This window comes from Vidua macroura, chromosome 11 (genome assembly GCF_024509145.1).
Source record: "Vidua macroura isolate BioBank_ID:100142 chromosome 11, ASM2450914v1, whole genome shotgun sequence".
In the NCBI taxonomy this organism is placed as follows: Eukaryota; Metazoa; Chordata; class Aves; order Passeriformes; family Viduidae; genus Vidua; species Vidua macroura.
This window is the reverse complement of record NC_071581.1, coordinates 4215640-4229093: the sequence shown is the minus strand read 5'-3', so window position 1 is coordinate 4229093 and position 13454 is coordinate 4215640. Positions and strand designations below refer to the sequence as shown.

General features: G+C 35.8%; 1 protein-coding gene across 1 annotated transcript; it reads right to left on the bottom strand.

Moving 5' to 3' along the window:
• Window positions 1–734: 734 nt before the first annotated feature.
• SLC7A9 (solute carrier family 7 member 9) lies at window positions 735–12291 on the bottom strand. Its single transcript, XM_053987499.1, has 12 exons — window positions 12187–12291; window positions 10813–10960; window positions 9631–9873; window positions 8947–9072; window positions 8507–8606; window positions 7093–7137; window positions 6586–6709; window positions 4766–4869; window positions 3895–3991; window positions 2488–2637; window positions 1769–1943; window positions 735–856 (listed from the first exon to the last, which is right to left on the bottom strand). The coding sequence occupies exons 1-12, from the start codon at window positions 12289–12291 to the stop codon at window positions 792–794; spliced, it is 1482 nt and encodes a 493-aa protein (XP_053843474.1). The 3' UTR covers window positions 735–791.
• Between the last annotated feature and the right edge of the window lie 1163 nt (window positions 12292–13454).

Below are 13454 nucleotides of genomic sequence, written 5' to 3'. Positions count from 1 at the left end.
TATCATTCTTTCCATAGTGTCATCAGAAGCATCTTGACGCTGTTGCTGCTAAGTTTTGCCGTCTTCATAACTGAAAAGGTTTTTTGATTAATTTTGTATGGAAAATCATGCTATAAAAAACCAGTGTCCATAAAGGAGACAGAGGAGTCCTGGAACTTCATTTGAATAATGGCAGAGTCCACCGGAGCACATGCCCACAGTTGTTTCTCTGTTGAGGTTTCAGAGGGCACAGCCTCCTTTCATCCCAAATTCCCGGCCACATGCTGCCCTCTTCCTTTCCCCATTGGCTGAGGTGCTTGAAAGGTGCAAACTTCCCCAACCACCTACCCCATATCCCCCTTGAACCTGGCATTTCCCCCCAAAGTTCCCAAACTCAGCCTTGTGCAGACCCCCGTCTGTTTCAGGACTCAAACTGTCTGGGCTCTGTAACAAACCTGTGGCTCGAAGTTGGTAGAGACATTGACACCCATTTCAAAGACATTAACACCCATGGAATTGGTTGTAAAGACATTAAAACACATCTTTACTAAAAATATTAATTCCGAAAGCAAGACACCATGACTTACTAACAAACAATTAGTTTGTTAGTAAAACCAGCTTTGCTGGACACTGTAGTCTGGCTTAGAAATCTTTTATTTTATATATTTGATGCCTTGAAGTACTGAAGTGTTGCAAAACTAATACACCAGTAGGAACATAACAATTTAGCAAGTATATATCTGTGCCAAACTAAATTGAATATACTTCAACCAGTACAGCACTTAAGAGCAACCTGGTGGGTATAAAATACTTCATTCAGTAACTTCCTCTTCTGGAACAACTTCCAAAAGCATCTGGAGGTGCATAGTGATGGGCTCTGAGGAAAAGATTTATTGTTAGAGGCTTATAAGAGAACTTTCAATTCAAACTCTTAAGTGAGAAAACTATCCTTCTGTGTAGTTGGTTTTTTTTATCTATATTCCTATTTCAAAATGAAAAATAAAGCGTGAGGAATAAACAGTCTTAAGATCCAAACTACAGCATTCCACATTTCCAAACTTCCGTTAGAGTACAATGCTTCCAATTGCATAATTAATATTATAATTAATTACAATTATTACATTATAATTAATCATCCTGGGGATAAGAGAGACAGATTATAGGTTTTTTAATGTCTGTAGAACTATCAGTGCTGTTATATTCAGCTAATTCCAGTTAGCCTCTTAGAAGTACCTGTGTATCCTGTTTTACCTGAGATAATATCAGCTTCTCTAGGGACTATGCAATCAGTTGATAAATGGTCATGCTGGGTTCTTGCAGCTTTCACTGTACTCAGCCCTGGGATTATTTTTTTATCTTAATGCTGTTAATATTTTCTTTAGTAAGGATAGTAAAATTAATAACCAGAGGTAAAAGCCCAGTGTTTGGTGGCATAAGAATTTGTCTGCTAATCTTCAGCTAATCGCTAAAGCAATGTTTGGAAATACAGGTAACTGAAAAACTAACTCTACAGATTAATTAGTTCTGTTTCTCTGTGCTACTACAGTGATATGTTGTTTTTTGTGAATTCAGTTTAATTTTTCCTCAAGTCAGACATTACTTCTTTTCAACAGGAAGGAGTGAAATACAGTCTTCAGTAAAGCCCACTGCATGCTAGGGAAATTGCTTCCCTCCACATTCTGCTCACATGCTTTAGAAGGGATTGACAAGGTACTGAACTTTATTATACTAATTAATCTCAAGTTGAGCAAATGTTGAGTTTGGAGCCGGCTACCTGAGGTGTACTTACTTGATATTTTTTGTGCCCAGCTGAATTTTAAATGAACAAAAAGTGCATAAACTATAAGTCCACTAAGTATAAATAAAGTACAGTACAAATAGGCCAGTTCAGGTGCACTGATGATTGGTGCCAATACCAGTAAAATTGACACCAGTGTCACTATGACAGGAATGATGATGGGTATCTGCAAGATACAAAGAATAAAATCACTTCTTCATTCTTTAGCTGTTTTTACAGAAGTTGCCTGTATGAAAGAATATTTTTATTGCCTTATGCATTTTTTTTTACTTTAAAATTTTCTGGAATCAGATGGGGCAACTGAAGGAGTAGCAGAAATATGGGCCGGGAAAACTCTTCTGCCAAATTATTCACTAATATCTCTTATTTCAAACTGCAGTGTACACGTTTGCATTTTAATAAATGTGGGAACTGACTTACATGCAATGACCTGGGGTCTTATTTTGGATATTCTTTCAGTGGTAGTCTCTGAAAATTTGGCTTGTGCCCTGTGGTCTGTGCAAGTGAAAATGCAACTGGGAAAATCAACTTTTCCCAGTCCTTATGTGCTTAGTCCTAGTGCAGATCTTCTGTTAAACGGCTGGATTTCAGGTAAGGGGAATAAAAAACAAGGATGCTGCCCAAAGGTGCTGTTTGAATAGCCAGATATATTTAGTGTGAATTCATGGTACAGCATCTATGGAATGGAGGAAAAGCCATACAGAACTTACCCTGATAGGTCTCTTGAGTTCCTTCCTTGTAAACCTCATAACAATTAGTGCAAGTACAGTTAAACCATAAAATATCCAGACTGCAAAACTAAAGTAATTTATGAGTGAATCAATGTCACCAGGAATAATATAAATAATAGTGATGCCCCCCTAAAAATGAAAACAAAAATTAGTGCAGTCTATTATAGAAGAAGGCTGAATTTTACTTCTGTTTCAATACAGCTGCATGTGTAGTGTTCCAGAGTATGAACTGTGAATGCTTTTGCTTAAATATTTGGGTTTAAGTGTATTGCAGCACCTTTAAAGATTGTGACTGCTTCCTGCCTACATGTGGTTATTTTTGTGTGAAATCTTAATTTCATTTTAAGTCAAAATGCTTATAATTTTTATGCATTAATCTGTTTTATTGTTGACTGACTATCTTGAAGATACAAAAGATATTTTTAGGGTTTTTTATGTTACTGGAATTGAAAGGAATGAGGAGGAGGTGTCTTTACAAACAAACTGTGGGCCTGAGGGCAGATAAGGCCAGATACAGAAACGTGAAAGAAGCAATGGGCAGAACCATAAATTCCATAGGAATTCCACTAATTGACACAGACTGTTACTCACTCAAGACTGTGCTACATCTCTGGATTTAGAGAAAAAGAACAGAGACATAAGGAGAAAGAAAAAGCAGGGGGACACACATTAGAAAGGTGTGTATTTGGTGATGTGGGAAGTCTGTACCCCTCAAGTACCTCAGCAAATGGGAAAAGAGAGGGAAATGTGACCAGGAAATGAGGACAAAAAGGAGGCTGTGTCCTCTAATAATTTGAGAGACACCAGGGGAAATGCCCCATGGCCTCTCCCTTTATGCAAATAAAGCTACGGGACTCCTCTGTCTCCTTTTTGGACATAAACTTCCAGTGTTTGTGCATTAATTTTCCTGGCAAGATTGAACAGATCTTATTTTGCCTTGAAGATAAATAGGTAAAATAAAAATAACAACATGTTCTAGATTTATTCCTAAATGTATGTACTGACTGGAGTTTTTTTAGTGAGATGTAAATTTTCTACATAGAGGAAATATTCCTAAAAGGAGGAAACAGGGTAATGACAGCTTGCTTGTAAGCATCTTGTGAAAGAATTCCCTAATATTAATCATTCATTTAAGTTTTTGTTCTCATGCAACTGATTCTTAACCATTTTTATTTTTAAAGTCCAGTTCTGGAATGAATATATTCAAATTAGAGAAGTTGGGGGTTTTATGCAGTCTTTTTTCCAAAAAGCATTTAGCAATTTTCTTGCCTAGATAGTTAATGACAGGTGTCAAAACTGCTTGTAAGAAGCTGTGAAAGTATGTATTACTGGAGAATTTTTGGTGATAGATGATAATTATTTTTGTGTATTTAAATCTATACTTACATAAAATATGATAGCAGGGGCTGGTGTTAAGTGCTTAACACTAATGTAAGACAGTATCTTTAGCACGTGCCCTTCACGACCTGCAACATAAACAAGTCTGACAAAACAAAAACAAGGCAATGCAGTTAGTGTGGCACCTAGACTTTAAACAGTGTTACTAAAAGTAGACATCCAACTAGTTTCACCAGTATTTTCTCTGATATGCATTGGGATTTAAAGAGTATAGTAGCAGTTAAAAACAAGGGAAGTTAAATAACCAGTATAAAGCAGTGAAGTAAAACAAATTCTGAACAGTATTTAAATAGTGCACTTGAAACTAATTTCAGAATCATTATTTTGCACATATAATTGAAAATTATTTTGGGAAATGTTACCGACTGTGTCCCTTTTAATTAAATATTTCATTTTTCATGTGTTTCATAGCAAAAAGTTCTATTGACAACCTTTTGTCAAAAAGTGGTCTTTACAGCAGCATTGTATTCAGATGCTTTTGAAATCTTAAAATATTTTAAATAGCAAATGGAAGCACTGAACAACTGGTAGAAAGGAATAGCTTCTCAGTTACCTTTGCTGGTGTAGTCATGTTTTTACTGGTAACTTTTAAGTGTTTAATTCTCAGCTTTAAAATTGATGAGAGATTAAAAAAAGCCTTTTGTGCTATTGAATTAAGAAGAGACCATGTTTTCTACTCTTTCAAACCTGAATAGCCACTGTTTATTTTTTGAAAATTAAACAATAGAGCTAGATTTACAGGCAATTTCAAATTACATTTTGTGTAATGTGGATCAGAAGAACGTCCTTATGTACATGTATATAATTTTTTCCATCTTTCAAAAGCTTTCATGTGAAGATGTTCAGAATGGGGACTTACCTGCCTGCAGTAAAACAGGTGCCATTGGCAGATCCAAGGGTCGAAAATACCACAAAGAGAGGAACTATCCAAGAGGCTGGATAAAGGACTCTATCTCCAAATGTCTGGGAAATGGGATTAAAATTAAGCACTTTTGTCATATTAACTACCATTTAGTATATTCATTAATGTTAGAGCCTCTTTGTAAGTAAAGTAAATGGGTATCTGAGCTATGTTACCAACAAAACCGTGTTGTATATTTTATGTAGCTGTTAAAGAATGCTCTGCCAAATTAATTCATTGACCACTATAAAATGAAGTATTATTGTCATGATGTTTAAGATACAACATCTGTAGGAAACATTGGAAGGCAGATGTAAAAACTACACAGAAATTAAATTCTGTTGAAGACACCTGCTCTGGGATGTGTCTGCAAAGACAGAAGGAAGGAAGATGGCATTGCTGCAGAGCACTGTCCATACAGAAAGCTGTTTTCAGCCTCTCTGAAAGGAGTAACATCAGTAGTGACAGCGTGACAGCCTGAGCCTGGGGGCAAACAAGGCTCTGGTCTCCCTCTGGTCTTTCACTACATTTGAGTTTTCACCTGTGGTGTCGTTTGTTAGTTGCTGCTGTAGATCTCAGGTAGGTTCATTGACCAACCGCAAATGAATTTGAATTTAAATGGTTTTGACAGGTAGGTTTAGATTTTTAGTTGGGTTGTTTGGATTTTTTTTTTTTTGGTAAGTCAAGCATGAAGAGCTTTGGTTTTGCAAAGTCTGACATCAGTGATGTTTCTTGGCCCAAAAGTAGGGCACTCAAAGGCTACTTACAGCTGTACAGACCTCTCTGCACAGGGCACTCCTTTTGTTGTGCTGCCTCTGCTCAGAGCCAGCGCTGAGGTTTTGTTAATTCAGTGTCATCAGTTCAGTGCTAGCTGCTGTGTTGTTCAGATTGTAAGTTTAAAGGTGTATTGAAGAGGACCAGTTCTTGTACAAGTTTTAACTTCCTACATTCTTTGCTGTACCTTTTGGTGCAGACAAGCTGCTGAAATGCACAGAAGATCTAAATTTTAAAAGCTTTTCTTTAAAGAAAAATTTTAAGCATTTCAACATTACTGCACTTCTTCACTGGGCTAGATTGTATATTTAAATGCTGGTCACATATTGTTTGTTTTCCCCAAAAACTAGCATTAGGAAAATTGTTGCAGGACCTCAACAGCTGTTTCAGACACACAGAAAATTTACTGAGTGGAACTGAAGGGGCAGATGTATTTTTTATGGTTTCAGAAACTTCTGTAATTTCTACTTTTACCTGAAAGAGTATGTCTTGCAAAAATGTAAAAATCCTATCTTTCAATTTTGTTTAGGAAAAAAGCCCAAAAAGAATAAGGTGGAAGTGAATGATGGACTATTTGCTGTTATCTCCATAACAACAAACTTTGATCTACTGTCATTTGGCATGTGCTTCTTTCTCAGAAATACTGGAAAGACTGAAAATGGCAAAGCAACTGTCAGATGTTATTTCTCTTTTCATCTTTTTGATGCCTATGGAAAGCAGTCACCCTCTGACCTGCAATGTTTACAAAATGTTTGCTGAAGACTGCATTACTTTTGCTTCCTCCTTTTATTCCCATTTGGAGATGACAGAACTACTCTTTCAGTTAGGCATTACTGAAATTTTAGATTAAGAAATGATAGTAGAAAATGGGGGGAAAGGTGGCACTAACAGCTTAGACTAAAATTAATTTTATCCTACAAAAAATTAATGGAACTTAGTGACTTAGATGACTTCAATGCACACAGCCTTCTTCAGATGTTCTATTACAAAATTAAGTAGCTTACCACAGCAACTGCCTGGGACTGCAGGAGCTCTGTTGAAGTCATCACGGTGAAATAGGAAACGTTTATCAGAACGTAACAAACCGTGACCAAGGGGATTCCAATAATTATAGACAGTGGTAGATTTCTAAAGAATGGAAAAGTAAGACCCCATCAGCATTGCTGTATCACTGGCACAGTTGTCATAGTAAACTGTGGATTCTTACTTTTCCTGATATGCTCTTAGGTGTATTTAATAGGGTTTTTTGTTTGTTTCTTTGTTTTTGGTTGTTTTTTTTTCTGTAGAGCTATGGAAATCAGGATTGTAAAAAAGGAAAAATACAAATTATGCAAAGATACAAAGCCTGTAATAACAATTAGCTAATTAGCTTTGTCTGCTAGTGCTCAAACCTTGAATAACAGAATATTAGTGCTTTTATAAAACAAACCAAAATATATGCTTGCTTATAGAAAAATATATAGGGTTTGATTTCTTGCCAGTAAAAACACTGCTTTCCTACACAGTTTTACCTGTAAGGATTTTTAAGTTCTTCTGTGATGTAATTGAGTTGATTCCTGGAAGGAAAAACATTCATAGAGTATTTCAGCAGTCAGGGGTTTAAATACAACTATATTATGAGGTGAGGTATTATTTCTTGTGCTATTGTTTTTAATATTTTCAGTTTAGAAAAGGAAAAAAAAAAAGTAAAATCAATCTTTTAAGCAGGACAAAACCTATGTGAGCTTCTTATCCAAAAGTCAGCCTCTTGATCCACCATCTCTTTTTGCATTATCTCTAGTATCTCTGAGACTCTAAATCTTGGATAAAATATCCCAGAATAATCAAACAAAAATTTGGCAGACATCCTAGGATTTACAAGATTACCTTCCAACTTCAAGCTTTGCAGTATCTGAGTCTTTTCAAATAGAAGCACAAGTGTGCTGAGGGCAAAGAGAAAAGCAAATCTGCTGGTGTTCCACGGTGGTTCTGTAAGTCAGGCTGCCTTTAGAAAACAGGCATGAAAACCTTTTTAAGGATTATACCCATCTGAATTATCATTTCCAAATATGCATTTTTGCTAGAGCATGTAGAACAGTTGAAACAAGGTTTTTATATTCGTCCACCCTGAAAATCTGAAGAGTTAGTATTTACAGTTCAAAGGCAAATTTTCAAATGTTAGTGCCTGGGAGTTACATACACAAATAATTATTTAGGGATCAGCTTCTTTGCCCTCTTAAAAAGTCCATATGAATGCCTGAATTAGCAGACTTACATGCCCGAGTTGAGATACTCAAGCTTGGAAACAACCTAAAAAAAGAATCTATTTAAAATAAATTCAGTTTCAAAAGCTTTTAAATGGGAATTGCTATGTGGTAGATCAAGATTATATTCTTACTTGCTTCCAAAGCACTGACCTATATACAGACTTTTGCAGTTTGTACATTTAAGAATAACAGTGGATTTGTGCCAACAGAACTCTATGCCAACTGACATTCCCTAAGAAAAAATCTGCAAGTTGAGCCTTATAATTTCTGACACAATGCTCCTTTTTATGTTCTCCTGTACTAATCAAACACCACTACATATTTCACAAGAAATGGAATTTCATGGGGTAACCTGCAGGGAAAGCTATTTTGTCTTACACAATGGAATTAAACTGTTTTATATTCTCCTCATTACTGCATTGTCTAAGCACCTTCAGCACCAAAACAGTAGTAGTACTTTTGGGATCTAATAAATTTTCTTTCCCTAATAAACAGCAACTAAAAGAGGATGGAGTTCTGGTGGTTTTTTAAACCAAACTAGTGTTCTATCTCCAGAATTCATCAAGACATTCTTAATAACAAGTCAGTTGTTAACTTCTTCAGAGAGTTCAACAGAGAGAGAGTAAACCAATTAAAGGCTGTTAAACTGTAACTGTGAAGGTTAATAAAGATTTCTTACCATCCATCATATGCCCAGAGTCCATTATAAAATGCCAAACTTATAGAGCTAACAGAAATTTTACTGCCCTTGAAAGAATCTTTGAAGTTATCAGTTTTTCCTGCAAATAAGAGGAAGATTACTGATCAGTGTTGAAATTAATTCTTGTAATCCCCACCAGGTGAAAAAACATTCCAACTTACGTCTCATGTTCTGAAACTTTTCACTTATAAAATTAATACCCTTTTGTATTAATTGATCTGTAGTGTTGCATTTTGCACCCATCCCCCTTCTCTGAAAGAAAGTGCCATGGTTTCCAAGAGGGGCAGAACTAAAACCCTGAATGAAGAGATTCAGGGCTATGCCTCATTTCTGTGTCACTTCTGTCAGTGGGGAATTTTTAATGATCATAGCAAAAGCTAAAATATTTTTTTCAAATAACATATAATTTATTTTATTACCTTGTGCAAGGAGAACAATTCCACTTACAATAATGACTGCGACAATGATCATTTTAGCAGCTGTGAGAAAATTCTGGAGGTAACTTCCCAGCTTCACACTCAGTGAATTCACAATTGTAATTACCACTAAAAGAAATCAAATTATAAATTTTCGCACTGTTTTTCAGAATATAAAGAAAATTGCCACTCCTCTTATTTACTGTACTGCTTTTCTGTCACACTTTTTGTCTATATTATACACAGTTTTTACTTATGGTGTTTGGATAACTTTTATAATAGTGAGGAAAAACAGATTTATGAATTAGATTTTTATAGTATACCTGTAATAAAAAACATTTTGAAGTTGCACAGCATTCTGATAAATAAAGAAATAGTATTTCAACGGTTATTTTTTCTTCCTTTTCTGATAGAGATAAGCGTTCATTATACAGATGTATCTATCATCATGAAGAATAAAAAAAAAGCTCTGACTAAGAAAAAAAACATTTTTAAACCTATCCTTTTAATGCTGTTTCATTCGTTATTGTGGGAAGGACTCACTGGACTGTGTCTTGACGATTTCTGGTGTCTTTGTGCAGATGAACATAAGGCAGTTTCAGGGCACTGAAGTGCCCTTGTTGACGGGGCCAGACCCAAGTCACTGTGCAATTTTGGATCTGGTCTGCCCGAAAGTGTGGCTCTTACCAATGGCAGCTGCTGCCAGGCACTTGATGACAGCTTGGGGTGGATCACAGCCTGGGTAAAAAGGAGCTGAGGCATATTCCGCAAAGCTGAGACAGATGATTGCAAAGGAGCTGGGTTTTGTAACCAGTAAGCTTGTCCAAGAAAACAAAAACGCTGGAATTGGGCCAAATGCCTCCATGAGGTAGGGGTATTCTCCCCCAGACTTTGTGATCATTGTACCAAGCTCAGCAAAACAAAGTGCACCTGAATAACAAGAAAAGCAGGTTTAGTTCATGCACTTTTGAACCTGGGACTGCTTGAACTGATGATCACTTTTTAATAGGTGGAAAAGTGAAGGAAAATGATCTGTACAGTGTACCATTACTCTCTTCATGTTTCTGTATATTTTACTGTATATGCAAAATAAAAATTTAATTACTTGTGAGCAATTGAAAAAAATACCCTGAAATTATTCAGATGCAGTCTAAAAATTACTACCATTGATATTTCAGACTTCACCAAAACCAGTACAAACAAACATTTTGATTTCATTCGATTTCTGTTTAAGAAATGAACATTATAAGAAGCATTTAAGTGAGAGCTGCGCTGGCTGACAGCTTTTTGGAAGCTTGAAAAAACAGACTTTCTGCACAATTTTGAAATAAAATGTCTGCTAAGGTCAACATTAAAGTACAGTGATACTTCCTGTTCTATTGCTATATGTGGAATCTTGAATTAAGGGTTTTCTTGTATGCTGCCCCACTTGATAAAATCCTCAAAAAATTCTTTGTTTTACTTCTTGAAATATTTTGAGGTGCTTAGTGCTGAATTTTCAGATAATAGAATTACAATTACAGAAGTAGAAAGCTAGCAGAAAGTACCTAGCTCACTACCAGTAAATTTCACATATTGTCAGCTATTTAAGTAGAAAACTATTCTCTTTATTACAGTCAGCGGATGAAGCAGGAAAAACTAAAACTTTCTTTCAAAATAGAGTGTGATTTACAATTTTAAAACTTAATTTGTCCTGTATAAACACCACATTTTTAGTTTATGGTTGAGTACTCTATGCATACATAAAACAGGATTTAGTTGATTTTGGTCTAGGTGCTATAAGCTAATTTATGACATGAGAGTAGTATGCAGAAACAGCAGATAGGAAGATTTAAAGCAAAGATTCAGATTCTTTGTTGAGTTTTTTACCTAATGTTGCCAGAATTCCACAGGCTGCCCAGATGATTAAACAAGGACCCACAGCTTCAACATTGGCAAGCACTGATTTTGGAGAAACGAAGATACCTGAGCCAATAATTGTACCAACAATCATACAGATTCCACTAATGAGGCCCACCTTGAAAAAAAATGAGATGTTTTTGTAAGCAATTTCTAATAATTCACCAATTACTTCTCATTACTATAGAACTACAGTAATTGTCATTACTGACTGATTTTTATTTGCTTTCAATATATAAGTTCTATAAAGAAATATATTAAACAATTTTGCAAAGTTTCACTCTTTCCAAGATCTGTATGTACCCTGTGGTGTACTCCTGCTGTTTTCAAAAGTAGATCTATTTGAGTTTTGCCTGCCTATTTCCTTTATTAAATTGTCTTTTGGACTATGTGAGTCTCAAATATAACCTTGACTGGGTGAACTTGCCCTTTCCTCTCTGATTAAGCAATGACATTCCTTTACAAGCACTTGATGAATTCTGAATTTTCGAAGATTGAGAAATTGTCTTTCATGGATGGAGTCTGGTTTTTTGGGGGTTTTTTGGGTTTTTTTTTGTTTTGTTTTGTTTTTGTTTTTGAGCAGCTGTTTTCCTCTCTTTGCTTTAAATATTTGTACCTAGGAATGGTGTTGATACTGCTAGGTGATGAGATCATTTTCGCCCAAATTTGTAGTGACCTACAATATTACATGAAACCACTGAAACTGAGGCATGTATTATTAAAACAAGAGGCACGGGCTACTTAATATTTTCTGACAGCTGTGGCTCCTCTAATAGCATCAATATTTTTCCAGTCTTGGCACCAAACTAAAACCACATAGATAATCTTTTTCCAGGCTACTCAAATGAAGAGAAATGCCACTCCCTCCTGAGAGGAAGTGACACAACCGTTTTCTAAAGCATCTGTAATTTTCTGGAGGAGACAGATTGTCACTTGTCTTCAAGCACCAGTGCCTATTTTCTGGCTATAATCACTAACCAATTTTGAGAAACAATGACCTGGACAACCCACTACGACTTCTGAAAAGTACATGTGGGAAAAAAAGTTTATGAAATGCCTCAGTTAATCAACTTAGAGTAAGTCTTTGAATTGTTTTTATATCTGATAACTTCAATGACATATTCTTGGGGGTTTAGTCTCTTTGTATCAGAGCCATTTAACTTCAGTAACTAGCTCTTTCTGAAAATGCAAACCAAACACATTCTTGAGATATTAGGATATTTTTGCTAAATTGGGACACAATGGTGGGTTTTGTATGCTGATGCATATGCACAAATATCCCCTTCTGCCTCCCTCTGCCAACCCCTGACACACGGACCAAAGAGGGAAAAGAAAAAGGTTTGCCTGCTTTTGTAGGTTCATCGTTTGGGGCTCATGACTCTGAAGGGATTGTCTGTCCTCTCTTCCTTTGTCCTCTCCTTTTCTTTTCTTCAAGCTTTCTTCACCCATTTGTTTTTCTTGTTGAAATTTCTAAGGAAATAACAAGAAAATCTTACTCTAGCATATCAATGTTGCTTGACTTCTGCTGATGTATGTGGGTACAAAATAGTGCAGGTAAATATTACCAGAAAACAAACACATGCACACACTTGCTCATAGGAAGAGGACTTCCATTGAACTACCTGCTCAGAGAGGAAAACGAAGAGGAGAAGTGATGTCAGCTTCACCTCCTCCTCTGGCTTGCTGTGGGTTTTCCTTATACCCACCCGGCAGGGAATGTCTGTGTCTTCTTACCTTCAGTTTCCAGGATGTCCTCACTGGAACGATCAAGCTTTTATAGCCAGTCCTTCCTTTGAACTCCTCCAAAGGTCCAGACAGATTTTATCTTCCTCCCAAATTTCTTCTTATCTAGGAGAACTTCTTTCCATTCTTCATTAAATCAGGCCTTGCCTCAGTTCCTTGGAGATGGAAGCATCTGCTAAACAGAGTGTGGGTTACTAGAATGATCTATTTAGCAGCTCTTTGCCTCAGAAAGAGTCACCAATCTTCTCTGTGTTGATTCATGGTGAATGTCTCCCACTCAATGTTTTGTCCTTTTTAGAACTGGAATGTAAAGAGTTTGTTTTCAAATTGAAATTTACACTTACGATTTTTTTTTTTTTTTTTTTTTTTTTTTTTTTTTTTTTTTTTTTTTTTTTTTTTTTTTTTTTTTGGTGAGGATTTTGCTTGTTTCCCCTAGTATTGGTCTAAAATACAATCTGAGACAGTGGAGGAAATTGATTGGGTTACATCCTGAGTCTCTAAAGTAGATTCAGTCAAAAGTCTCTCTTCTCCTAAGACTCTACAACTATAATACCTTGAATTTGAATGCTGAAGATCCTTATGCTTTTATACAGATGGTAACTCTGGAAAGCATCAGGTTTAGGAAACATAAGTTGGGGTTTTTTTGTAAATTAAGTAGTAACTGGCTACAAAAACTGCAGCGTTTGAAATTGACAGAACACCTATCTCAGTATTGTTTGTCTTCAGAAACATTTAGGCTATAAAGTCATCATTCTGAATTATAGATTTTTAAAATAATCATAACGAATCTAACTTTAAACCTATGATGGAAAGCTGCACACATGAAGAATGCAGGGCTTGGGTAGCTGAACTTCATTGTAGCTTTGTGC

What these genes read in the sequence shown, in the direction of transcription:
- SLC7A9 (XM_053987499.1), bottom strand. Translation starts at nt 12,291, where the DNA reads ATGGGTGAAGAAAGCTTGAAGAAAAGAAAAGGAGAGGACAAAGGAAGA. An exon ending in TGGAATTCTGGCAACATTAG is followed by an intron (nt 9,874 to 10,812) that starts GTAAAAAACTCA and finishes CTTGTTATTCAG; the next exon opens with GTGCACTTTGTTTTGCTGAG. An exon ending in CCTGGCAGCAGCTGCCATTG is followed by an intron (nt 9,073 to 9,630) that starts GTAAGAGCCACA and finishes GATTTCTTTTAG; the next exon opens with TGGTAATTACAATTGTGAAT.